Source organism: Saimiri boliviensis, chromosome 11, assembly GCF_048565385.1.
Source record: "Saimiri boliviensis isolate mSaiBol1 chromosome 11, mSaiBol1.pri, whole genome shotgun sequence".
NCBI classification, from domain to species: domain Eukaryota; kingdom Metazoa; phylum Chordata; class Mammalia; order Primates; family Cebidae; genus Saimiri; species Saimiri boliviensis.
The window spans coordinates 22,069,502-22,096,204 of NC_133459.1; the positions used below are offsets into that span (position 1 = coordinate 22,069,502).

General features: G+C 47.4%; 1 protein-coding gene across 1 annotated transcript; it reads left to right on the forward strand.

The window, feature by feature from the left end:
• Positions 1-4,805: 4,805 nt before the first annotated feature.
• ELOA (elongin A) lies at positions 4,806-26,393 on the forward strand. Its single transcript, XM_039474554.2, has 11 exons — positions 4,806-4,948; positions 12,871-12,927; positions 14,069-14,175; positions 15,095-16,280; positions 16,655-16,766; positions 19,380-19,535; positions 19,642-19,739; positions 21,447-21,627; positions 21,864-21,975; positions 22,536-22,708; positions 26,003-26,393. Exons 1-11 carry the CDS (start codon positions 4,874-4,876, stop codon positions 26,062-26,064), a joined length of 2,319 nt encoding a protein of 772 aa, XP_039330488.1. The 5' UTR covers positions 4,806-4,873; the 3' UTR covers positions 26,065-26,393.
• The last annotated feature ends 310 nt before the right edge of the window (positions 26,394-26,703 follow it).

Sequence of the window (26,703 nt, forward strand, 5' to 3'; positions counted from 1 at the left end):
TGGAGGATGTTCTATCTTGCTTTATTGCAGAACACTACACGTTCTTTACCAAGGCAATGCCTTTTCCCTAATAATTGCTGCTTTTTCTTTCTTTTTTTTTTTTAGATGGAGTCTTGCTCTATCACCAGACTGGAGTGCAGTGGCGCAATCTTGGCTCACTGCAACCTCCTTCTCCTGGGTTCAAGCGATTCTCCTGCCTCAGCCTCCTGAGTAGCTGAGACAACAGGCTTGCGCCACCACGCCCAGATGATTTTTGTATTTTTTTTTAGTAGAGATGGGGTTTCACCATGTTGGCCAGGATGGTCTCCATCTCTTGACCTCGTGATCCGCCCACCTTGGCCTCCCAAAGTGCTGGAATTACAGGCGTGAGCCACCATGCCCAGCCTTTTTTTTTTTTTTTTTTTTTTTTTGAGACAGAGCCTCGATCTGACACCCAGCCTGCGGTGTAGTGGCGTGATCTCAGCTGACTGCAACCTCTGCCTGCCGGGTTCAAGCAATTCTCCTGCCTCAGCCTCCTGAGTAGCTGGGATTACAGGCGCCTGCCACCACGCCTAATTTTTTTTTTTTTTTTTTTTTTTTTTTTTTTTTTTTTTGAGACAGAGTTTCGCTCTTGTTACCCAGGCTGGAGTGCAATGGCGCGATCTCGGCTCACCGCAACCTCCACCTCCTGGGTTCAGGCAATTCTCCTGCCTCAGCCTCCTGAGTAGCTGGGATTATAGGCACCGTGCCACTATGCCCAGCTAATTTTTTGTATTTTTAGTAGAGACGGGGTTTCACTATGTTGACCAGGATGGTCTCGATCTCTTGACCTCGTGATCCACCCGCCTTGGCCTCCCAAAGTGCTGGGATTACAGGCTTGAGCCACCGCGCCTGGCGCCTGACTAATTTTTGTAGTTTTTTAATAGAGACGGGGTTTGACCATATTGACCAGGCTGATCTTGAACTCATGATCTCAGGTAATCCACCCGCCTCAACCTCCCAAAGTGCTGAGATTACCAGCCTGAATTTTTTTTTTTTTTTTTTTTTTTTTTTTTGAGACGGAGTTTTGCTCTCGTTACCCAGGCTGGAGTGCAATGGCGCATTCTCGGCTCACCGCAACCTCCGCCTCCTGGGTTCAGGCAATTCTCCTGCCTCAGCCTCTTGAGTAGCTGGGATTACAGGCACGCGTCACCATGCCCAGTTAATTTTTTGTATTTTTAGTAGAGTCGGGGTTTCACCATGTTGACCAGGATGGTCTCGATCTCTTGACCTCGTGATCCACCTGCCTCGGCCTCCCAAAGTGCTGGGATTACAGGCTTGAGCCACCGCGCCCAGCCCAGCCTGAATCAGCCCAGCCTGAATTTTTTTTAACTTGTCTTTCAGTGTTTTAAATCGCCCTAATACTAGCCAGCCTAGAATTACTTTTTTCCAAAATTAAAATACCTTTAAGTTATATTCATCCTAAAAGTAGGCCAGATTGGGTGCAGTTGCTCATGCCTATAATCCCAACACTTTGGGAGACTAAGGCAGGAGGATCCCTTGCTCCCAGAAGTTCAAGACCGGTCTGGGCAACCTTTTCTCTACAAAAAATTAAAGTAAAAAGAAAAAAAATAATAAGCTGGGCATGGTGGCATACACCTGTAGTCCCAGGCTGAGGCAAGAGGATCCGTTGAGCCCAGGAGGTCAAGACTGACAGTGAGCCATGACCATGCCACTGCACTCCAGCCTGGGCAACAGAGTGAGACCCTGTCTCAAAGGAAAAAAAAAAAAAAAAAGAATGGACTATACTTGCTGCAAAAACTCAAAAAACTGTACAGAACAGATGACTGTCTCCTTGCCCATCCTTCTTCCCCAGTATAGCCTTAAACTCATCTCCCGAATAGAGTAGGTAAACAGCCTCTGACCTTAGGGAGCTCATTCCTGTGTTGTACACCCTTGTGTCAATCAAGGATTACAATGGTAATCCCTCAGTGAATACATACAGAGTACCAATTTTAGAAGTGGTTGAGAACTTTTTTTAAAAATCAGAGACTTCTCAAACTCTTCAAAAAAATCAGAGAATTACACAAGTATAATTAGCTGCTCATCTTAGAAGTCATATATCCAGGTCAGGCGTGGTGGCTCACACCTGTAATTGCAGCACTTTGGAAGGCTGAGGGTGGATCACTTAAGGTCAGCAGTTTGAGACCAGCCTGGTCAACATGGTGAAACCCTGTCTCTGCTAAAAACACAAAAATTAGCTGGGAATCGGGGAGCATGCCTGTAACCTCAGCTACTCAGGAGGCTGAGGCAGGAGAATTGCTTGAACCTGGGAGGCAAAGGTTGCAGTGAGCCCAGATTTCACCACTACATTCCAGGCTGGGTGACAGAGCAAGACTCTATCTTAAAAGAAAAAAAAAAAAAAGTCATTAAAAAAAAAAAGAAAAAGCAAGAGTACTTTGCAGGTAAGCCTGACTCAGGCTGACATGGGGTGGTGGTGGGGGAGCAGTGCACCGACTCCAGGATCCCCTAGCAGCATTTATTGTTTTTTTCTCTGTTGCCCAGGCTGGAGCACAGTAGTGTGCTCATGGCTCACTGCAGTCTTGATCTCCTGGTTCTTGAGTGGTTCTCCCAACTCAGTCTCCCAAGTAGCTGGGACCACAGGCACACACCACCATGCCTGGCTAATTTTTAAATTTTTACATTTTTTGTAAAGACTGGGTCTCACTATGTTACCCAGGCTTGTCTCAAAACTCCTGAGCTCAAGCAGTCCTCTTGTCTTGGCCTCCCAAAGTGCTGGGATTACAAGCATGAGCCACTGTGCCCAGTCTCATTGTTTCTTTTTATTTTGGTTATTGAGCTCTCCCTGGGTAACATTTGCAGAATGTTTCATGTGTCCTGAGTATGTGCCAGGCCAATTACTCAGCAATTCTGTTTCAAGAGCCAGCCTGTATTCCATTATGTGGTGCTCCATTTTCAAAAAGGGAAGAATATAAAATGTGTGAGTATTTGCTATGCAGAGGAGAGAAATGCTACTGTGGGACTAGAATCAAAGTTTTCTCATACCCTGTTTCAATGTCTTTTCCACAACATCCCTCAGATGAGCCTTAGGGCACCAAGTGCATAGTCCTGTATGGACTTTATATCTAATGCTAGATTAGGGTTGTATGGACTTTATATCCAATGCTGATTATAAGGTCTAGATGATGCTAGGTGGCAGACATTCAAAGTTGGACAGGTCGGTTACTATACTTGATAAATAAACAGCCAGGTGGCAAGACAGGTAAATAAACTGACCATTTACACCCTGAAAAGGTGGTCAGTTGCTTAGGGAAGAGGGAGAGGGGCACCAGATGGAGGACCGGGGACATGGTAGGGAGGAGGGCTCTTCAGCATAGTGAGTGAACGAAAGCTCATTCGAAGAAACAACTTGTGTTTAAGGTGTTTTTTTTTTTTTCTTCCAGAGCTGGAATCTGGAAGAATCTCTGGGCTTTCCTGCTTTGAAGGAGAGATCAGGCTAGGTGCATTGCCAGTTTGCTGCTGAAAATCTGATTGGGATCTACTTTGATCTGATCAAATGAGATGTAATCAATGCTGGTACTTTAAGTCAGTTTGCAACTATTTAGTTCTCTTTTTAGTAGTAATGTTAGTAATATGGTAAAACTTAGTGCTGACAGGATGAGAGTAGGTGGCCTGAAGGATGGTATCTTGGGCTTTTCTGATTCAGGCCCTATGGCTCATTGGCAGGTCATCAGAGGAAACATCCATCTATCCATCCTTCCACTCAAGAAATATTTATGTCGGGCGCGGTGGCTCAAGCCTGTAATCCCAGCACTTTGGGAGACCGAGGCGGGTGGATCACGAGGTCAAGAGATCGAGACCATCCTGGTCAACAAGGTGAAACCCCGTCTCTACTAAAAATACAAAAAGTTAGCTGGGCATGGTGGTGCGTGCCTGTAATCCCAGCTACTCAAGAGGCTGAGACAGGAGAATTGCCTGAACCCAGGAGGCGGAGGTTGCGGTGAGCCAAGATCGCGCCATTGCACTCCAGCCTGGGTAACAAGAGCGAAACTCCGTCTCAAAAAAAAAAAAAAAAAAAAAAAAGAAATATTTATTTGGTGCCTGTGTGCCAGACACTGTGGGGAAAACAAGACACATGGGCTATTTGCCTCATGGAAGGAACTAAGCTGTTTAGGTTTTGACAAATCCCTTTCTCTGGGCCTCAGTTCCCGGACCTGTTTGTTAGATTCAGGTTCCATTTTCAGTTCTTTTCCTGTTCTGGGGCCACCTCCATGTTAATTTGGTCTCCTGGAACCTCAGTTTCCTCATCTGTAAAATGAAGATCATACAACTCGTCTCATCAAGTTGTACTGAGGCTGGAAAAGATAGTCTAACTACTGACGCATTGTGCGCTCAGCCTAGGGTGGTTGCTACCGCGGATACCTGCCGACTCCTAGGGCGGGTACCAGCCCGGGACCCCTGACAGGTGTTAATTAGGGCGTGGCTAAGCCCCGGGCCGGGGAAGGAGTTGGGATTTATAAAGCCAGTGTCTGGCGCGGTGGCCTCATTCCTTCTTTAACTAGACCCCGGAGAGGTCTTCCAGGCTTGCGCTTGGCACGCGAGCAGCGGGAGCGGGGGTGCAGGAGGCGGAGGCGCGTGCGTCCTGAGCAGCCCCCGGCTCCCAGCGCGCACACCTGGGCCCGTGGCGCGAGGCGTGCGCGGCTGCCGGGTGGCCGCTGGGGACCGGGCCCTGGGGGCGGAGCCTGCCGCCCGCTGTCCCCCGCACCCCCCGGCCGAGGCCCGGAAGGGGCCAGGCGCGCTTCCGTCTCCGCCGGGGAGGCACGGAGGGCGGAGCTGCGGCCCGAGGACGCGACGCGAGCCCAGTTCCGGCGAGGAGGCCGCGCCAGTGACAGCGATGGCGGCGGAGTCGGCGCTCCAAGTTGTGGAGAAGCTGCAGGCGCGCCTGGCCGCGAACCCGGACCCTAAGAAGGTGAGCGACGGAGCGGCGCGGAGCGGGGTGGGCGTTGGGTCGGTGCGGGCCCTGTAACGGTCGCGGGCCCGGGCGCGGTGGGGTTCGGGGGCTGGGACCCTGAGCCAGGCCCCGCGGGGCTGGGGTCGTGAAGTTCGCGGCCATTGGCCGCTGCCCGCGCGCTGGGACCCCGTACGCCGGGCGTCGGGACGCGGGGCCCCGGCCGCTCCCCGTCTCTCCCGGGCCCGGGACGGGGGCGCGCCCGGTGCGGACACCGCGTGCCCTGCGCTCCCTCCCGGAGGCGCTCCCGTGGCGTCCCGAGCCAGCTGTTTCCTGCGGGAGAGCGCGCCCGGGTTGGGAGGGCGCTGGCCGCCGCCTCGCTGACCGCCCGGTGCCCGCGCTGGTGCCCGGCTCCCCGCGGAGCGGCGCGGACTCCCCAGCGGGTGCGTGTTGGCCGCGGGGAGGAGACGGGACGCCCGAACGCGGCGGAGCCCGGGCTGGCCGGGGGGTCCGCGCCTCTCCGAGCCGCGCTTACTGCTCGCCCGCTGGCTATCAGTGGACCTTTCGCGTTCTCATTGAATCCCTTTCAAAACCAAATAAAGCTTCGCGTCACCTCGGCGTACTCCTGAAAACTTAGGTTGGCATTGAAGAGGCAGGGGTCCGGGGATGAAGTCGCAGCTAGGTTTCCTTTTGGTCGTTGATAGGAAGGTAAGAGCTGCCGTTTTTCGTTGTTCTAGTGATGGGCAACCATTTTTAATTGTAGTTAACTAGTTTTTGTTGTTCGTTGTACAAACTGAACATTAAGGTAAACGCGTTCTTGTACCTTTCCATCTTTCTGTCACCCGCTTCTCCATGGTCTCAAGGACAGCGTTTCGTGACTGTCAGGGTTTTTTTTTTTTTGTTTTTGTGTTTTTGGACTGAGTTGCTCTGACGCCCAGGTTGGAGTGCAGTGGCGCGATCTCGGCTCCTGCTGCCTCTGCCTCCTGGGCTCAAGCAATTCTCTGTCTCAGCCTCCCGAGAAGCCGGGATTACAGGCGCCTACCACCACGCCCAGCTAATTTTTTGTATTTTTAGTAGAGACGGCGTTTCACCATCTTGGCCAGGCTGGTTTTGAACTCGGCTGTCAGGATTTTTTAAGTGGAAATATATCAATGAAAGCACTTATGTGTTTGGCAATCTCTGTCATCATTCTGGCCGCGGCGGGCAGTTCTAGGAGTTGGAGCTCTGTCCTGGTGGAAGGAGTCGTGGAGGGAGCGCCAGGGCCGTGGCGAAACTGCTCTGCTGAGCTTCTTCCTCACCTGCTGCTTCCTAGCACTAACCTGAAAGGCTAAGGTACCAGGCTCGAAGTCAGTACTCAGAAGATACCAATTGTCTGTCTTTTTTTTTTTTTTTTTTCTTTAAGAGCCACTTTCTCTTACGTTGTTCTAGCCTGTTGGAGGTAGGGTTTCTCCAGTTTCGAAGGCTGTACGCAGCCTCTCACTATCAGACTTTTTAACACTCCTCGTTCATACTTAGCTTGAAGATTCACTTCTTCAGGAAGCCATTTTAGTTACAAGTCTGGGAAAACTTAAATGCTTTCAATTGTGCCATATTTTCTGTTGCAGCTTCAGTACCTAGTGGTCAGGCATATTTACACGTTTCTTTTTACAGTAACCCTTTGTGAACATCTAATAAGTGGTCATTATTTTTTAGTACTAGTTGGTTTTTCTAAACACTGTAAGAGCTGTGACTGACGTTTGATACCTTAAAGCAGTGCCATGTAATGATTATCCCCTATTTGTTCTTTATTTCTGTCAGACAAAAATGTTCTAGGCCGGGCACGGTGGCTCACGCCAGTAATCCCTATATTTTGGGAGGCCGAGGCAGGTGGATCACCAGGTCAAGAGATGGAGACCATCCTGGCCAACATGGTGAAACCCTGTCTCTAGTAAAAATACAAAAATTAGCTGGTGGTGAGCGCCTGTAGCTGGGACTCCAGCTACTTAGGAGGCTGAAGCAGGAGAATCGCTTGAACCCGGGAGGTGGAGGTTTCGGTGAGCCAATGTCGCATCACTGCACTCCAGCCTGACTCTCTCTCAAAAAAAAAAAAAAAAAAAAAAGTTCTGGGCCAGGTGCGGTGGCTCACGTCTGTAATCCCAGCACTTTGGGAGGCTGAGGCAGGTGGACCACAAGGTCAGGAGTTCGAGACCAGCCTGGCCAAGATGTTGAAACCCCATCTCTACTAAAAATACAAAAATTAGCTGGTGGTGAGCGCCTGTAGCTGGGACTCCAGCTACTTAGGAGGCTGAAGCAGGAGAATCGCTTGAACCCGGGAGGTGGAGGTTTCGGTGAGCCAACGTCGCGTCACTGCACTCCAGCCTGACTGACTCTCAAAACAACAACAACAACAACAAAAAAGTTCTGGGCCAGGTGCGGTGGCTCACGTCTGTAATCCCAGCACTTTGGGAGGCTGAGGCGGGTGGACCACAAGGTCAGGAGTTCGAGACCAGCCTGGCCAAGATGTTGAAACCCCATCTCTACTAAAAATACAAAAATTAGCTGGACATGGTGGCACGTGCCTGTAATCCCAGCTACTCAGGAGGCTGAGGCAAGAGAATCGCTTGAACCTGGGAGGCAGAGGTTGCAGTGAGCTGAGATCGCGCCATTGCACTCCAGCCTGGGTGACAGAGTGAGACTCCGTCTCAGGAAAAAAAAAAAAAAAAAAAGTTATATGTAGTATCTACAGTCATTTTTTTTTGAAACCAGAATTTAGATTTGGAAGTAGTTCTTTTGGTAAATTTGCATGAAAAATAAAATTAGGAATTAGTTCCACCTAGTTGAACTATTAATTTATTATTATTATTATTATTATTTTGTGTGTGTGTGTGAGGATTTGGGCTCACTCTTTCTAGATAGAAAATCACCCTGAACTTCTGGCATTGCATTTTGAAGTGAGCATTATAAAGATGAGAAAATGTTGGGAGATCATTTTTGCAAAGGGCATAATAGTCAGCATTCAGAAATGAGCTAACTGCAGAGGGAAAATTGCAAGCTGGCATGCTGGCCTTGTTCCTCTCAACCTCCTGGTAACCTAACAAGCTCCTACAGGTTGTATGTGAAATTGCAAGATGATTATATAGCACTGTTGAATTTGCAACCAGATCTTGCTTTCAAACCATTATTAGCCAAGGGTTTGATTCCACACCTATGTTCGTGGATTTTCTGGTATTAGACATTGCTGTAACTCGGTTTTCACTTTTTCATCTATCATGTTGGCTCACTTGAGGGAGAAGGTATTAGCAGGCTAGGGCCACTTGGTTTCTGTTTTTATGTTTCATGGTTCATGGCTGATGAAAGTTACCTACCTGTCCGTAGGCCGAGTGCGGTGGCTCACACCTGTAATCCCAGCACTTTAGGAGACCAAAGCGGATCACCTGAGATCAGAAGTTCTAGACCAGCCTGGCCAACAGGGTGAAATCCCTTCTCTAGTAAAAATACAAAAATTAGCTGGGTGTGGTGGCACATGCCTATAATCCCAGCTACTCAGGAGGCTGAGGCAGGAGAATCGCTTAAACCTGGGAGGCAGAGGTTGCGGTGAGCCAAAATTGTGCCATTGCACCCAGTGTGGGCAACAAGAGCAAAACTCCATTTAAAAAAAAAAAAGTGGTCTGGGTGCAGCGGGTCACGCCTGTAATCACAGCACTTTGGGAGGCCAAGGTGGACGGATCATCTGAGGTCAAAAGTTGGAGACCAGCTAGGCCAATGTGGTGAAACCCTGTCTCTACTAAAAATACAAAAATTAGCTAGGTGTGGTGGCGGGCACCTGTAATCCTAGCTACTCAGAAGGCTGAGGCAGGAGAATCACTTGAACCTAGGAGGCGGAGGTTGCAGTGAGCCAAGATGGCACCATTACACTCCAGCCTGGACGAAAAGAGCAAAACTCCATCTCCCCAACCCCCCCAAAAAGTTACCTATCCTGTGTTACATTTTGACTGTGAAAACTACCAAGAACAGTTTGATGGCAGGTGACATTAATTTTTTTTTTTTTTTTTTTTTTTTTGAGATGGAGTTTTGCTCTTTTGCCCAAGCTGGAGTGCAGTGGTGCAATCTTGGCTCACTGCAACCTCTTGCCTTCCGGTTTCAAGCAATTTTCCTGCCTCTGCTTCTGCCTCCCGAGTAGCTGGGATTACAGGCGTCCATCATAATGCCCGGCTAATTTTTTGTATTTTTAGTAGAGACGGGGTTTCATTATTTTGGCCAGGTTGTTCTCAAACTCCTGACCTCATGATTTACCCACCTCGGCCTCCCAGAGTGCTAGAATTACAGACGTGAGCCACTGTGCTCAGCCCATTAAAAATATTTTTTGCTTTTTGGGTTGAAGGAGTGTGCAGGGGACAACTGAGATGCCTAAACATGCACCGTGCAAATAAATGTTTGATATTCCTCAATTGCCTGTTATCACTTCTTACAAGCTCCACAGTTGGTACCTTGTTTGATAACAGCAAGTTTCCATCCACCTGAGGATGCCCAGTGTGCCTTTGCCTTGTTACTGCTTTGTTCGTTCTTGAAATTGACTAAAAATGGAGTAGTGAAGTCCTTTTTTCTCTTGTGTTAGACTAAATGAGTCTGAAAATCTTGAGGGTTTTATTTAGTTTTATCTGCTTTTAAGTCACCCCCTGTTAACCCAAAGTAAAGCAGAAAGACAGCATTTGTTCTTCCAGTTAGTGCTAGGCTTTGGGATAAAGACACCCACAATGACTTCCAGCCCTGTCTTCATAGGTTGGCTTTGTAGAGGTCCTGGGACACCTTTGTCCCCTTGGTAACCTCCTTTACTATGCGGGTTCTGAACTGTCTAATGACATCACAGGAGGAATTTTTCTACTTTGATGCAAGTGTGCTAAGAAGTATATGAGGTGCTGCTCTATTTCCCAAGACAGTGTTCTGACGGTGGATGCTTCTCCTGGCTTTACATACGGTAGTAGACACATTTGACTTTCCAGCTTGTTACGCAAGTTACCTAACCTGATTAGGCTGAGTTGCAGTATCTGTAAAATGGGGAGAATGAGATCCACTTTATAGAGTTGGCTAGTGGGGATGAAATAAGGTAACACACCTAAGAACTTAGTGTAGTAGCTGACACACAACAGATGGTACATGAATGTTCCCAACCTACGCCTTCCAGGGAATGGCATTAGGAGAGAACACTTGTTTTTGACCTTTTCAGTGATTCAGAATTTTCCTTTAAATGAATGAAGTAATTGGCATTAGTCTTTGCACCCATAGTTCGGGTGGCAAGAGACACAACTTTTCCTGAGTTGGATGATGGTGGTGATAGGATTTGAAGTGGAGGATAATTTTTCACTCAGCTACGAAGGTAAAACTCCCTAGATAGGCCACTTGGCCTCTTACTTGATCTCAAACAAGATTATGATCCAACTGCTCTGCCTAGTGACCGTCTTAAGTCATGATTGAAGTAGAATGACCAGAAAAACAGACTTGTTATTCCACCTAATAGCAATACGGTATACTAATTATAGCCCGGGCCACATGTGGCGAAAGAGCAGATCTTGTTAGCTAATATTTAAATGTAAAGGTAGCCGCAGTTATCTATTTTAAACTACTTATACTTTGAAGCACTCCTTGTATGCTAAGTAAGATAGATACACATAGACATTTCCTAGACAAAGGTGTGGCCAGTCATGACTTTTGTAAGAAATAGAGCAAGTAGGAATTGGCTGACATATCTGGGAGAAGATCAAGGGCAGAACGTTGAAAGCTGTCAGTCGATGAATGAAATGATAAGTATTTAGTGAGCTTTCATAGTGTTCTAGACACTATGACTAAGGACTGCACATGGTTTGTCTCAGTGAATCCTCATAGTTTGTGAAGTAGAGACAAGACCAAGTTCCTATTTTGCAGATGAAGTAACTGAAGTTTGGGGGAGGTTTCTCACTCAAGATCACCCATCAAGAAGTTATGGGCCGGACGCGGTGGCTCACGCCTGTAATCCCAGCACTTTGAGAGGCCGAGGAGGGTGGATCACGAGGTCAAGAGATCGAGACCATCTTGGCCAACATGTGAAACCCGGTCTCTACTAAAAATGCAAAAAATTATCCGGACGTGGTGGCACATGCCTGTAATCCCAGCTACTTGGGAGGCTGAGACAGGAGAATTGCTTGAACCCAGGAGGCGGAGGTTGTGGTGAGCCTAGAATGCGCCATTTCACTCCAGCCTGGGCAACAAGAGTGAAACTCCGTCTCAAAAAAAAAAAAAAAAAAAAAAGAAGTTACAAAGCCAGACCGTGAAGCCTGGAGCCTGTTTCTGACTCCAGAACTCCATCTTTTGTTTTGTTTTGTTTTGTTTTGTTTTGTTTTGTTTGAGACAGAGTTTCCCTCTTGTTACCCAGGCTGGAGTGCAATGGTGCGATCTCGGCTCACCACAACCTCCGCCTCCTGGGTTCAGGCAATTCTCCTGCCTCAGCCTCCTCAGTAGCTGGGATTACAGGCACGCGCCACCATGCCCAGCTAATTTTTTGTATTTATAGTAGAGACAGCGTTTCACCATGTTGACCAGGATGGTCTCGATCTCTTGACCTCGTGATCCACCTGCCTCAGCCTCCCAAAGTGCTGGGATTATAGGCGTGAGCCACTGCGCCCGGCTTTTTTTTTTTTTTTTTTTTTTGAGGTGGAGTTTCACTCTTGTTGCGCAGGCTGGAGTACAATGGTGCAATCTTGGCTCACCGCAACCTCTGCCTCCCAGGTTCAAGCGATTCTCCTGCCTCAGCCTCCTGAGTAGCTGGGATTACAGACATTCGCCACCATACCCAGCTAATTTTGTATTTTTAGTAGAGACAGGGTTTCTCCATGTTGGTCAGGCTGTCTCCAACTCCCAACCTCAGGTGATACGCCTGCCTTGGCCTCCCAAAGTGCTGAGATTATAGGTGTGAGCCACTGTGTCCAGCCCAGAACTCCATCTTTTCTTTTCTTTTCTTTTTTTTTTTTTGAGACAGAGTCTTGCTCTGTCACCAGATGCCAAACTGGAGTGCAGTGGCGCAATCTTGCCTCACTGCAATCTCCGCCTCCTGGGTTCAGGCAATTCTCCTGCTTCAGCCTCCCGAGTAGCTGGGACTACAGGCACGTGCCACCACGACAAACTAATTTTTGTATTTTTTAGTAGAGACAGGGTTTCAGCATGTTCGCCAGGATGGTCTCGATCTCTTGACCTTGTGATCCGCCCACCTCGGCCTCCCAAAGTTCTTGGATTACAGGCATGAGCCACCGCGCCCGGCCCAGAACTCCATCTTAACACCTCTGCTATACTGATTTTGACCTAGTTTTAGGGACTATAGGAAGGAAATGTGGTCAAACCCAGATCAGTTTTCTAATCTACCCAGGCATTTTGTGTCCACTGTTAACCATTAACATCAAAGCTCTGATTCTGGCAATTCGAAATTGCTCTTGGCTTTCCACTTATATAGAAGAAAAATGATTCTGTTAAATACTGTGGCCCTTCTGGAAACACGATGGTCTTTTCCTGTAGGGGCCTTTTCTTCCTTTACTTTCTTCTGTGCCAGGTCCATGGGTAATTCTCCTAAAATTGTTACCTTTCCCATAAATTCTGTCAAAACTAGAGCAAAAATGATAGTTGTTGATGACTTTTATCAGAGTTGGTAAGTTTTGATTCTCTTCTCTGCATCTTATTTCTGCTCGGTGTAGCACAGTGGTTGAAAGCAGGGAATCTAAAGCCACAGACCTGAGTGAATCTTGCCCCACTTGCATCTTGGGACAAGTAACATAACTTTTATGAGCCTATTTTCACATTTGTAAAATAGAGATATAACTTATTACTATAAATAGGGATAATAGTTATACTCATTACTGTAAATGCTTAGCACTAAGCACTTAATCAGATATTATTTGTTGCAGTGAGTATGACTATTGAAACTAATGTTTTCTTCTCTGCAGCTATTGAAATATTTGAAGAAACTCTCCACCCTGCCTATTACAGTAGACATTCTTGCGGTAAGAACTGTGTGACTTTAAATACTATATAACAATGTCCCATTCCCTTCTCACTGGAGAGTTTGTAGAGTAAGGTTACAAGTATGGGCTTTGGAAGTGAAAGACACGAGACACAAAAGGCCATATATTGTCTGATTTTATTTATATGAAATGTCCAGAATAGGCAAATCCATAGACAGAAAGTAGATCAGTGGTTGCCAGGGACTAGGGGAATTGGGAGGAGCAGGATTTCTTTTTAGGGTAATAGAAATATTCTCGGGCCGGGCGCGGTGGCTCACGCCTGTAATCCCAGCACTTTGGGAGGCCGAGGCGGGTGGAGCACGAGGTCAAGAGATCAAGACCATCCTGGTCAGCATGGTGAAACCCTGTCTCTACTAAAGGTGCAAAAAACTAGCTGGGCATGGTGGTGCGTGCCTGTAATCCCAGCTACTCAGGAGGCTGAGGCAGGAGAATTGCCTGAACCCGGGAGGCGGAGGTTGCGGTGAGCCGAGATCGCGCCATTGCACTCCAGCCTGGGTAACAAGAGCGAAACTCTGTCTCAAAAAAAAAAAAAAAAAAAAAAAGAAATATTCTGGAATTAGATAGTTATAATGGTTACACGATATTATGGAATGTTCTGGAAACCACTTTCCGGTTAAAATTGTGTCTATTGTCATGTGACTTCTATTTCAAAATTAGGATTAAAAGAACATTGACTTTGGCCTCAGCTCGTCCAAGATCCAAATACGAGCTCTGAGACTTGAGCTGTTCCTATGTAAAAAAGGCCTGATTCCTGCCTCAAAGAGCTATTGTATTCCTTCAGTGCCACCTGGAAAATTAAAGGGAAAAAAAAAGTTATTGTAAAGACTGATTCAGAAATGTATGCAAAGCTCTTATCTTAATGCCTAACACCTGCCCTAATCACTCTTGTTATTAAAGTTCTACAAGTGTTTTTCCTTCTCTGAACTCGGTAGCTCTACTACGTTGTGTCATTAGAGATTTGGGGCGTAGGCACAAGGTAATTTAGTGTTAGGATTTGCAGGGTATGTTTTAGGAAGGAAGTATTGCTTACTGAGTCTCTCAAGGTAGGAGGCCTTATTTCTTTAGAAAAACATTAGCCTAGTTCCAGACCCCTCTAACAATTACTTTGTCAAATTTGCAGGAGACTGGGGTTGGGAAAACGGTAAATAGCTTGCGAAAACACGAGCATGTTGGAAGCTTTGCCAGGGACCTAGTGGCTCAGTGGAAGAAGCTAGTTCCTGTGGAACGGTAAGAACATTTCTCTTTAGGTTTCTTCAATTTCATGGTTAAATTGGGTACTCAAAGTATTTACAGATAGAAAAGCTTTTCTTTATTGTTTCTCTTTTGCCTTCTTAAACTATTTTTCCTTGGCGGGGCACGGTGGCTCACGCCTGTAATCCCAGCACTTTGGGAGGCCGAGGCGAGTGGATCACAAGATCAAGAGATCGAGACCGTCCTGGTCAACATGGTGAAACCCCGTCTCTACTAAAAATACAAAAAATTAGCTGGGCATGGTGGCGTGTGCCTGTAGTCCCAGCTACTCAGGAGGCTGAGGCAGGAGAATTGCCTGAACCCAGGAGGCGGAGGTTGCAGTGAGCCGAGATCACGCCGTTGCACTCCAGCCTGGGTAACAAGAGCGAAACTCCGTCTCAAAAAAAAAAAAAAAAAACCAAAACCAGAAACAAAAACTATTTTGCCTTAGTTAAACTATAAAAATAATTCATGATCATTGTAGAATATTAGAAAATATTAAAAATAGAAATCAAAATTTCCTATTTCTGTCATGCAAAGACATACATTATAAACATCTTGGTATGTTTTCTTTCTAACCGCTCCTTAAATGGCATTTTTGTAGTTGTGAACTCGGTCATTAGCAGCCCTCATTTTATTTAACAAATTAAAATGTTTTTAAAGATCCCCATGTTTTAAAAATCTTCACATTTTCCTGTATATGAGATATTTGATCCTCTTTGCATCTTGTAGTTAAACTCACCGTTCTCATTTGGGTTTACCCGGTTTTAAGACTTGAATATCTTGAAGTGTAACCCACTTGTTGTTTCTAACTCTTCATCTTCACTTCTTCTGTGAGTTCAGGTTCTGTGACTGTCTCTCAATAAGCAAGATTTAATTCCTAGACCTACTCTGTTTGCTTTTTCTTTTCTTTTAGAAACACTGAGCCCGACGAACAGGACTTTGAGAAGAGCAGTTCCCGAAAGCGCCCTCGAGATGTCCTGCAGAAGGAGGAGATGGAGGGGGACTACCAAGAAACCTGGAAAGCGTCGGGGAGCCGGTCCTATAGCCCTGATCATAGACAGAAGAAACACAGGAAACTCTCAGAGCTCGAGAGACCTCACAGAGTGTCTCACAGTCATGAGAGGAGAGATGACAGAAAGAGGTGTCACAGAATGTCACCAACTTACTCTTCAGACCCGGAGTCTTCTGATTACGGCCACGTTCAGTCCCCTCCATCTTGTACCAGTCCTCATCAGATGTATGTGGACCACTATAGATCTCTGGAGGAGGACCAGGAACCCATTGTTTCACACCAGAAGCCTGGGAAAGGCCACAGCAATGCCTTTCAGGACAGACTGGGGGCCAGCCAAGAACGACACCTGGGTGAACCCCACGGGAAAGGGGTTGTGAGTCAAAACAAGGAGCACAAATCCCACAAGGACAAACGCCCTGTGGATGCCAAGAGTGATGAGAAGGCCTCTGTGGTGAGCAGAGAGAAATCACACAAGGGCCTCTCCAAAGAGGAGAACCGAAGGCCGCCCTCGGGGGACAGTGCTCGGGAGAAACCGCCCTCTAGTGGCATAAAGAAAGAGAAGGACAGAGAAGGCAGCAGCCTGAAGAAGAGGTCTTTGCCCGCCTCGGAAGCTGCTTCAGACAACCACCTGAAAAAGCCGAAGCACAGAGACCCGGAGAAAGCCAGATTGGACAAAAGCAAGCAAGGTCTGGACAGCTTCGATGCAGGAAAAGGAGCAGGGGACCTGTTGCCCAAGGTCAAAGAGAAGGGCTCTAACAACCTAAAGACTCAAGAAGGGAAAGCAAAGACTAACTCGGATAGAAAGTCACTGGGCTCCCTCCCTAAAGTTGAGGAGACAGATATGGAGGATGAGTTTGAGCAGCCCACCATGTCTTTTGAATCCTACCTCAGCTATGACCAGCCCCGGAAGAAAAAGAAAAAGATTGTGAAAACTTCAGCCACAGCACTTGGAGAAAAGGGACTTAAAAAAAACGACTCTAAAAGCACTAGTAAAAACTTGGACTCAGTTCAGAAATTACCTAAGGTGAACAAAACCAAGTCAGAGAAGGTGCAGCCGGCTGGAGCCGATTCAGTCAAGCAGAGAAAGGTAACCCCTTCAGCCCCGTACTGGCTTCCCACCCAGAGCCCCGGACCCTGCAAAGCTCAGAGGATCGCCCTGTCATTGTTTTCCTTACCTCGCTTTTAGGGGACCCATTGAATTTTCAGTTTGCGGTAATTTCCTCTGGGCTTCACTGGTTGTCAGGGTAGATTGTACCCCAAATAAGAATCTCCAGCATTATTCTGTGGTGATGGGCCCATCTGTATTTATTTCCTGACTGAGGCGTCATCAGACATGACTGTGGCCCCCCAGGCCTGGGTCTTCCTGTGCAGATGTCCAGTGAATGCTCCTGGGAATAGCCTGTGGGAAAGGGAGCTGTGCTCGTACTCACTGACTCTCTCCCTGGGGTCTGTCCCCTGCAGGTGCCTGATGTGTTGCCGGTGTTGCCAGACCTCCCGTTACCCGCAATCCAGGCCAATTACCGTCCACTGCCTTCCCTTGAGCTGATATCCTCCTTCCAGCCAAAGCGAAAAGGTAATTTTCTATAATTTTTTTTTTCTTAATGGAAAAAAGATTTAAAAATTCATTCAAGGCAGGGTGCAGTGGCTCACACCTATAATTCCAGCGCTCTGGGAGGCTGAGGCAGGAGGATTGCTTGCGGCCAAGAATTCTAAACTGGCCGGCCTGGCGCTATAGGTTCCTGCCTGTAATCTCAGCACTTTGGGAGGCCGAGGTAGGCAGATCACCTGAAATAAGAAGTTTGAGACTAGCCTGGCCAACATGGTGAAACCCCATCTCTATTAAAAATACAAAAATTATCCAGGCATGGTGGCATGCCTATAGTCCCAGCTACCTGGGAGGCTGGGGCAGGAGAATCGCTTGAACCTGGGAGCCGGCAGTTGCAGTGAGTCATTGCACTCTAGCCTGGTGAACAAGAGCAAAACGCCATTTCAAAAAAAAAAAAAAAAAAAAAAGTTGCCGGGCGCGGTGGCTCAAGCCTGTAATCCCAGCACTTTGGGAGGTCGAGGCGGGTGGATCACGAGGTCAAGAGATCGAGACTATCCTGGTCAACATGGTGAAACCCCGTCTCTACTAAAAATACAAAAAATGAGCTGAGCATGGTGGCGCGTGCCTGTAATCCCAGCTACTCAGGAGGCTGAGGCAGGAGAATTGCCTGAACCCAGGAGGTGGAGGTTGCGGTGAGCCAAGATTGCGCCATTGCACTCCAACCTGGGTAACAAGAGCGAAACTCCCCTCTCAAAAAAAAAAAAAAAGGTTTGAAATAGGGTCTCACTCAGCCTCAGCCACCTGAGTAACTGGGACTACAGGCGCATGCCACCACGCTTGGCTAATTTTTGTATTTTTGTGTTTTTAGTAGAGATGGGGTTTCACCATGTTGGCCAGGCTGATCTCAATCTCCTGACCTCGTGATCTGCCTGCCTCAGCCTCCCAAATTGCTGGGATTATGAGATTGAGTCACTGCGCCTGGCTAAAAACCAAAAAAGAGTTCTAAACCACCCTAGTCAACACAGCAAGATGCCATCTCTACAAAAGAAATAGCCAGGCATGGTGGCACATATCTGTGGTCCAAGCCACTCCGTCGGCTGAGGTGGGAGGATCACTTGAGCCCAGGAATTCAAGGCTGCAGTGAGCTTGTATCACTGCACTCTAGCTTGGGTGACAGGGCAAGACTGTTTCAAAACAAAAAACTTCTATCACTATACCATCAGATTTTTGGTGTATTTCCTAAGTGCATACACGCTGAAGTTTGATGGCTTGTGTTTGAGTGCCAGCTCTGGTTTCTAAAAGTTATATGACCTTGAGTAATATCTTAATTTCTTTGGACCTTAGTTATATAATGGGTAAATGGGAGTTATAATGGTATCTGCCCTGTAGGGCTCAGTTTAGTGAATTCAAAAGTGATGCCTTTTAGCTCTGGGCTTATCACATAGTAATTGTTCAGTAAATTGATGCTGCTATTAGCAGCCCTTTATTCTATTTGTTACCTATTCCTTTTTTTTTTTTTTTTTTTTTTAAAGACAGAGTTTCACCATGTTGGTCAGGTGGGTCTTAAACTCCCGACCCCAGGTGATCCACCCGCCTTGGCCTCCAAAGTGCTTGGATTACAGGTGTGAGCCACCACATCCGGCCACTGTGATTTTTGTCTGAAAGAAAAATGTCTAACTTTCATAGCAAAAGAACTAGAAGCCACATAAGTGTCCATCAGCAGAAAACTAACAGATAAATCACGGTTCATCTACACAGTGGCATCCTATGCCACAGTGAAAAAAAAAAAAAAAGTAGAACGTCTTTATGCGCTGACATGGAATGATCTCTAAGATGCATATGTTATTGATTAATTGGCTTAAAAGGAATAAGACATTTGCTTTTTTGGTTTTGTTTTTGTTTTTTTGAGATAGAGTCTCCCTCTGTTGCCCAGGCTGGAGTGCAGTAGCTCCATCTTGGCTCACTGAAGCCTCTGCCTCCTGGGTTCAAGCAGTTATCTTGCCTCAGCCTCCTGAGTAGCTAGAACTACAGGCGACTGCCACCACACCTGACTAATTTTTGTATTTTTAGCAGAGATGGAGTTTTGCTGTGTTGGCCAGGCTGGTCCTGAACTCTTGACCTCAGATGATCCACTGTCCTCCCAAGGTGCTGGGATTACAGGAGCTTATTTTTAAAGTCTCTGGAAGGATCTAAAAGAAACTGTAGGGCCGGGCGCGGTGGCTCAAGCCTGTAATCCCAGCACTTTGGGAGGCCGAGGCGGGTGGATCACGAGGTTGAGAGATCGAGACCATCCTGGTCAACAAGGTGAAACCCCATCTCTACTAAAAATACAAAAATTTAGCTGGGCATGGTGGTGTGTGCCTGTAATCCCAGCTACTCAGGAGGCTGAGGCAGGAGAATTGCCTGAACCCAGGAGGCGGAGGTTGCGGTGAGCCGAGATCACGCCATTGCACTCCAGCCTGGGTAACAAGAGCGAAACTCCGTCTCCAAAAAAAAAAACAAACAAACAAAAAAAAAGAAACTGTAGCATTGATTGCCATTGGGAAAGGGAAGTGGGGGCTAAGGTGGGTAGAAGGAGAGTTTTCACTGGATCACTTAGGGCCTTTTGTAATTTCCTGTTGGGTTTTTCTTGCCCTATAGCATTCTCTTCACCCCAGGAAGAAGAAGAAGCTGGATTTACTGGGCGCAGAATGAATTCTAAGATGCAGGTGTATTCTGGTTCCAAATGTGCCTATCTACCCAAAATGATGACCTTGCACCAGCAATGCATCCGAGTACTAAAAAACAACATTGATTGTAAGTCACACGCTTCTCTTTAGCTCTCAAGCACATTGTAGCATTTGATCTTATCACCGGGTGGCTTGGCTGCTATTCAGTGCCTTCACCTTTGATTTATTTGCAGCAATCTTTGAAGTGGGGGGAGTCCCATACTCTGTTCTTGAACCCGTTTTGGAGAGGTGTACACCTGATCAGCTGTATCGCATAGAGGAATACAACCACGTGAGTATTCTGTTTGGATGGGAAGAGGGCAGTTTTCTCACTTGTGCCTCCAGAAATTTGTGACTGCCTGTGGCTGAAGGGCAGACCAGTAGTCACAGCACGGTTCTGGGTATATGTGGTTTGCCACTGGGCCTTTAAACAAGCATGTTATTAGCACTTGCTCCTGGCATCTTAAGTGGGCCTCTTGGGCTAGGATCAGGGTGGGATTCAAAGGGAGAAGAAAAACACTTTTAATGCCTCCCTTGAGCTTGCCTAGTCATGAAGGTCAAGGGAGAATTCTGGCAGCAGAGCAGCTGGGACCCAGTGGGTGGACAGTACTTTGTGTTGACACTCTGACATCTGGTAGGCTGGATGTCTCTTAAGAGACATCAAGATCTATCCAGAAATCCTCCTTATGATGTGGATATATGCATTTGATTGTATCAGCTGTCTCTAATTCTGAGAGTTCTATAACCTAACGCCTTTTTCTTGGCGATGGGGGAAGACAGGGTCTACCTCTGTTGCCTAGACACTGCTGTACAGTGGCCTGATCATGGCTCACTGCATCCTTGAACTCCTAGGCTCAAGTGATCCTCCCAAGTAGCTGGGACTACTAGCACATACCACCACACCCGGTTAATATTTTTATTTTTTGGAGAGATGGACTCTCAAACTCCTGGCCTCAAGTGATCCTCTCATCTTGGCCTCCTGAAGTGCTGGAATTGCAAGCATGAGCCACTGCATCCGGCCAGTAACGTAACATTCTTCTCAGGTTGTTTCCTTCCCATCACAGCATAGTGTTGGGAAGCACCTGATTTAACTTGATCCCTGTTCTATCCTTTGCTCATTTTCTAGAGGAAAAAGACTGATCTTATACTAGTTTTTGTGTTGTCTTCTGTCACAGCCACCAAAAGCAACTAGCATAGTGCCTCACACTTAGCATTTTTAAAATTTAGTGAGTTATTTTTTTCCTAGAATTGTGGTATTTAACATACTACTACTATGAAGATTGCCAAGAGTGGTGGCTCACACCTGTAATCTTAGCACTTTGGAAGGCCAAGGCAGGTGCATCACCTGAGGTCAGGAGTTCAAGACCAGCCTGGCCAACATGGCGAAACCCCGTCTCCAGTAAAAAAAAAAAAAAAAAATTAGCTGGGCATGGGGCACACTCCTGTAATCCCAGCTACTGGGGAGGCTGAGGGAGGAAAATCGCTTGAACCCGGGGGGTGGAGGTTGCAGTGAGCTGAGATTGCCCCAATGAACTCCAGCCTGCACTATGGGAGCCAGACTCCCATCTCAGGAAAAAAAAAAAAAAAAACTACTACTGTAAAGACCAAAAAGTCATTAGGAAACTGGTCATTCCTAGGTAATTAAAGAAAGATATGGGGCCGGGTGCAGTGACATGCCTGTAATCCCAGCACTTTGGGAGGCCAAGATGGGCAGATCACCTGAGATCAGGAGTCGAGACTCAGCCTGGCCAATATGGCAAAACCCCATCTCTACTAAAAATATAAAAAATTAGCTGGGCATGGTGGTACGTGTCTGTAGTCCTGACTACTCAGGAGGCTGAGGCATGAGAATCACTGAAACCCAGGAGGCAAGGGTTGCAGTGAGCTGAAATTGCACCACTGCACTCCAGCCTAGGTGACCGAGCAAGGCTCTGTCTCAAAAAAAAAAAAAAAAAGGAAGAGTGCTTGTACATAAATGATGTCCTGGTTCTGGTGTCAGGTATTAATTGAAGAAACAGATCAATTATGGAAAGTTCATTGTCACCGAGACTTTAAGGAAGAAAGACCTGAAGAGTACGAGTCGTGGCGAGAGATGTACCTGCGGCTTCAGGATGCCCGAGAGCAGCGGCTACGAGTACTAACAAAGAATATCCAATCTGCTCATGCTAATAAGCCCAAAGGTAACAGAGACGGGAGAGCTGGGGAAGAGCCGGTGGGATGAGTGTTCTGGTCAGTAGCAGGGTCTTGGTGGCTCTGGCTGGTGTAGGACTGCTGGCCCTACCTCAGGTGGCAGGGTGGGCGTTTCTTCTGCCACAGCCCAGGATACCCTACAGTGGGGTTTCAGGGCAGTGGATTATTTAATTAATAGTAGCATCTCTGCTCAAGAAGGCAGATCTTGATCTCCATAATTCCACAGGCCGACAAGCAAAGATGGCTTTTGTCAACTCTGTGGCCAAGCCACCTCGTGATGTCCGGAGGAGGCAGGAAAAGTTTGGAACTGGAGGAGCAGCTGTCCCTGAGAAAATCAAGTAAGATCTCTGTTTCTACCTGGCTTTTGTATGCTATCAACCCTTAGAGGAAGCCACAGTAGCAGGAAGCAACTGGCTTTTGGTGAAAGCAAGGCAGTGCAGATTGTGGGCTCTGGAGCCAGACCTCATCAGCTCAGCACTTGACCTCCCTGAGCCTCCGCTTCTTGGACTGCAGTGCAAGATGCAAGCCTCCTGCCCTAGGGAAGTCAAGACTAAATGGAGAGCAAAGCCTGGCTTATAGGAAACATTCCCTTATGCTTCTCCTTTCCCCGTTTAAACCAAAAATACATTTCTGCAATGATTGTTATTTTGTCTGAGCCACATTATCGTTTTCAAAATACAGATTTACACCAAAACAGTGAAAAGTTACTTGAGATTATCATTTATTCTGAAGGGATAATGCAGACATCTCTGAGCCACCACCAGAATCCAGGGTGCTAGGGTCTATTGGTCAAAGCCACAGACAGGGTGAGTCGGCCTCACACAGGCCAGCTTCAGGCTGTTCATGCTCAGGGCAGATTTCTTGTGCTCATGGCTAACCAGCATTGTCTGTGTTGCAGGATTAAGCCAGCCCCGTACCCCACGGGAAGCAGCCAGGTTTCCGCCAGCAGCAACAGCTTTAACCCCAGCCCCGAGGAGCCGGCCTATGATGGCCCAAGCACCAGCAGTGCCCACTTGGCACCAGTGGTCAGCAGCACTGTTTCCTATGATCCTAGGAAACCCACTGTGAAGAGTAAGTAACTTGGAGTTCCTGCTCAAATATTGTTTGAGAACTAGCTTTTGAACCCTGAGTGTCATTGTTCACTGTATTCCGGTTTGTGTGCTGCATGTTGCGTGTGCACGATGCCTTGCACATAGCTGGGCTGAGTGTCAGTCCCCTTCCCCACTGCTTTATCCATGGTGCAACTGTATTTTTTTCAAATAATTATAGTGAGACCTTGCCTGTATCCCAGCACTTTGGCAGGCTGGGGCAGGAGGATCCCTTGAACCCAGGGGTTCAAGACCATTTGGGCAATGTAATGAGGGCCCTCTCTATATAAAAAATTAATTGGGCACAATGGCACATACCTGTAGTCCCAGCTACTCAGGAGACTGAATTGGGAGGATCACTTGAGTCTAGCGGGTCAAGGCTGCAGACACTCAAGATTGTACCACTGCACTGTAGCCTAGGTGACAGTGAGACCCTGTCTCTGAAAGAAAAAAAAAAAGTGAAAATGGAAAATAATAATCTGGCCAGGCATGGTCCCTGTCTCTATTAAAAATACAAAAATTAGCCCAGCATGGTGGCATGTGTCTATAATCTCAGCTACTCGGGTGGCTGAGGCAGGAGAATCATTTGAAACCTGAGAGGCAGAGGTTGGAGTGCCACTGCCCTCCAGCCTGGACGACAGAGTGAGACACTGTGAGTAAGTAAATAAATATCATTGTGAGTGACCATTTGGGCACTCTGTTTATTTTTTCATTGAGACAAAGTTTTGCTTTTGTTGCCCAGGCTGGAGTGCAGTGGCACAATCCTGGCTCACTGCAGCCCCTGCCTCCTGGGTTCACACAGTTCTCCTGCCTCAGCCTGCCTAGTAGCTGGGATTACAGGTGGCCACCACCAGGTCCAGCTAGTATTTAGTAGAGATGGAGTTTCACTATGTCAGCCAGGCTGGTCTCAAACTCCTGACCTCAAGTGATCTGCCAGCCTCAGCTTCCCAAAGTGCTGGGATTATAGGTGTGAGCCACCGCACCCAGCTGGCACTCTTCTTTTACACCCAAACGTAAACTTACTTCTCTAGGCAATACCACAATGTTCATAATTACTAATGTTAACAGCTAAATGATAGGTCATCTTACTGAGTTTCTATAACCTTATAACTCTAGCTTCCAAATACTTATTTATTGACTTATTTTGAGACAATGTTTCATTCTTTTGTTGCCCAGGCTGCAGTGGAATGGCACAATCTTGGCTCACTGCAACCTCTGCATCCTGGGGTCAAGTGATTCTCCTGCTTCAGCCTCCCAAGTAGATGGAATTACAGGCATGTGCCACGGCGCCTGGCTAATTTTTGTATTTTTAGTAGAGATGGGGTTTCACCATGTTAGTCAGGCTGGTCTTGAACTCCTGACCTCAGGTGATCCACCCACCTTGGCCTCCCAAAGTGCTGGGATTATGGGCATGCCACCACACCCTGCCAAGTATCTATTCTTTATATCTAGTTGGGTCTGTTTTGTTAACTTTATTACCATAGACTATCCCCAGTATCCTAAGGGGATGTCCTAATTTAAGGGAAGTCTTTTTTTTTTTTTTTTTTTTTTGAGACGGAGTTTCGCCCTTGTTACCCAGGCTGGAGTGCAATGGCGCGATCTCGGCTCGCCGCAACCTCCGCCTCCTGGGCTCAGGCAATTCTCCTGCCTCAGCCTCCTGAGTAGCTGGGATTACAGGCACGTGCCACCATGCCCAGCTAATTTTTTGCACTTTTAGTAGAGACGGGGTTTCACCATGTTGACCAGGATGGTCTCGATCTCTCGACCTCGTGATCCACCCGCCTCAGCCTCCCAAAGTGCTGGGATTACAGGCTTGAGCCACCCCGCCCGGCTGGGAACTCTTATTCTGTATTAATTCCATGGGAGGGTAGGAGTCCTGGCTCGAGCTGCAGCTTTGCTCAGATTAACCATTCAGAAGGCGGGCTGGCCCGCCTTAGGTAGTACTTGCATAGCCACCTTAGACCTGTTGCTATACTGGACAGATTGGGGTAGACGTGCTGTTTACTGATTTGGCTATTTTTGAGGCAAAGTTATGGCTGAGTATGGCCTTTAGAGTCTGGCAAGGGCCGGGGTGCCATGGCTTACACACACCTGTAATCCCAGCACTTGGGGAGGCTGGAGCAGGAGGATGATTGAGCCAAGGAGATGAAGACCAGCCTGGGCAACATATTGAGACCCTGACTCTACAGAAAATAAATTAGCCAGGCATGGTGGCACACTCCTGTAGTCCCAATTACTCTGGAGCCTAGGAGGTAGAGGCTACAGTGTGCTGTGATTGCGCTGCTGCACTCTAGCCAGGGTGAAAGAGTGAGACCCTTTCTTTAAAAAATTTTTTTTTTTTTTTTTTTTTTTTTTTTTTTTTTTTTGAGACAGAGTTTCGCTCTTGTTACCCAGGCTGGAGTGCAATGGCACGATCTCGGCTCACCGCAACCTCCGCCTCCCGGGTTCAGGCAATTCTCCTGCCTCAGCCTCCTGAGTAGCTGGGATTACAGGCACGCGCCACCACGCCCAGCTAATTTTTTGTATTTTTAGTAGAGACGGGGTTTCACCATGTTGACCAGGATGGTCTCGATCTCTCGACCTCGTGATCCACCCGCCTCGGCCTCCCAAAGTGCTGGGATTACAGGCTTGAGCCACCGCGCCCGGCTTTTTTTTTTTTTTTTTTTTTTTAGACGGAGTTTCGCTCTTGTTACCCAGGCTGGAGTGCAATGGCGCGATCTCGGCTCACCACAACCTCCGCCTCCTGGGTTCAGGCAATTCTCCTGCCTCAGCCTCCTGAGTAGCTGGGATTACAGACACGCACCACCATGCCCAGCTAATTTTTTTGTATTTTTAGTAGAGACGGGGTTTCACCATGTTGACCAGGACGGTCTCGATCTCTCGACCTTGTGATCCACCCGCCTCAGCCTCCCAAAGTGCTGGGATTACAGGCTTGAGCCACCGCGCCCGGCTAAAAAAATTTTTTTAAACTTCTGACAAGAATTGAATTCTAATTCTGCCCCTTACTATACAACCGTGGGCAAGTTGGCCATGCTTTCTGAGCCTTGGTGCAGATGTTTGGAGAGAGTGGTTGCTATGCCCCTGGCATGTCCTCCAAAAGTGTCTGCTCTGTGCTGTTGCTTTTATTACAGTGTGAACAGAGCAGATAGTTACTACTTGTATCTCTGCCTGGTGTTGCACAGCTAAGAGTAGCAGAGCTGGCTTTAACTGTTAACCACTGGGGATATGTCTAAGCTTCCATAGATCAGAGACAGCTGCCTCATTTCTCTTTTCACAGAAATTGCCCCAATGATGGCCAAGACAATTAAAGCTTTCAAGAACAGATTCTCCCGACGATAAACTGAGGACTTGTCTTGGAAATGGAATGTGGGGGCGGGGCAGGAATACAAGGACCGTGAGGGTTTGGGAATGGAATTCTACAGGAGACTGGAGTCTTGCTTTGTGGATCCTTTTGGTCTCCGAGTCCTGCCGTCTGCAGGTGCTGCCCCTGGAAGCTGCGTGTCACAACCCTGCCTCCCTGCCTGGAGCACACTTCAGAATTCTGAAGAAGATGTGAAACCTCTGTCTCACTGAGGATTTTAAAGGTCATTTATACTTTTGTTGTTCATTAGCATCTTTGTAAACTATAAGATGTAGTTTTAATTAATAAATATTGCCCCCAGATTGTATTTATATTATTCCCCCAGGTTTGGTTTTGTTATGTCTTGTTTTGTCCTCTACCACACATTTAGCCTTTTATCTTCCAGGTCCTTTATTAAAGTCAGATGAAAGCCTAGTGAAAGCCATTCTCCTGCCCCAGCTCAGCGCTCCTGAGTGGACTCTGGTCCAGACAGAGGACTGGGCATCTCCAGAGCCTGCATGGTACTTGCTGCGTGTAGGGTGAGGAATGAGCACCAGACTGCCCATCCCCAAGGGAGCCTCAGTGGGGCAATGGGGTGTTTGGTGGACTCCCACCTCAGGCCCTCCCCAGGGTCTCTG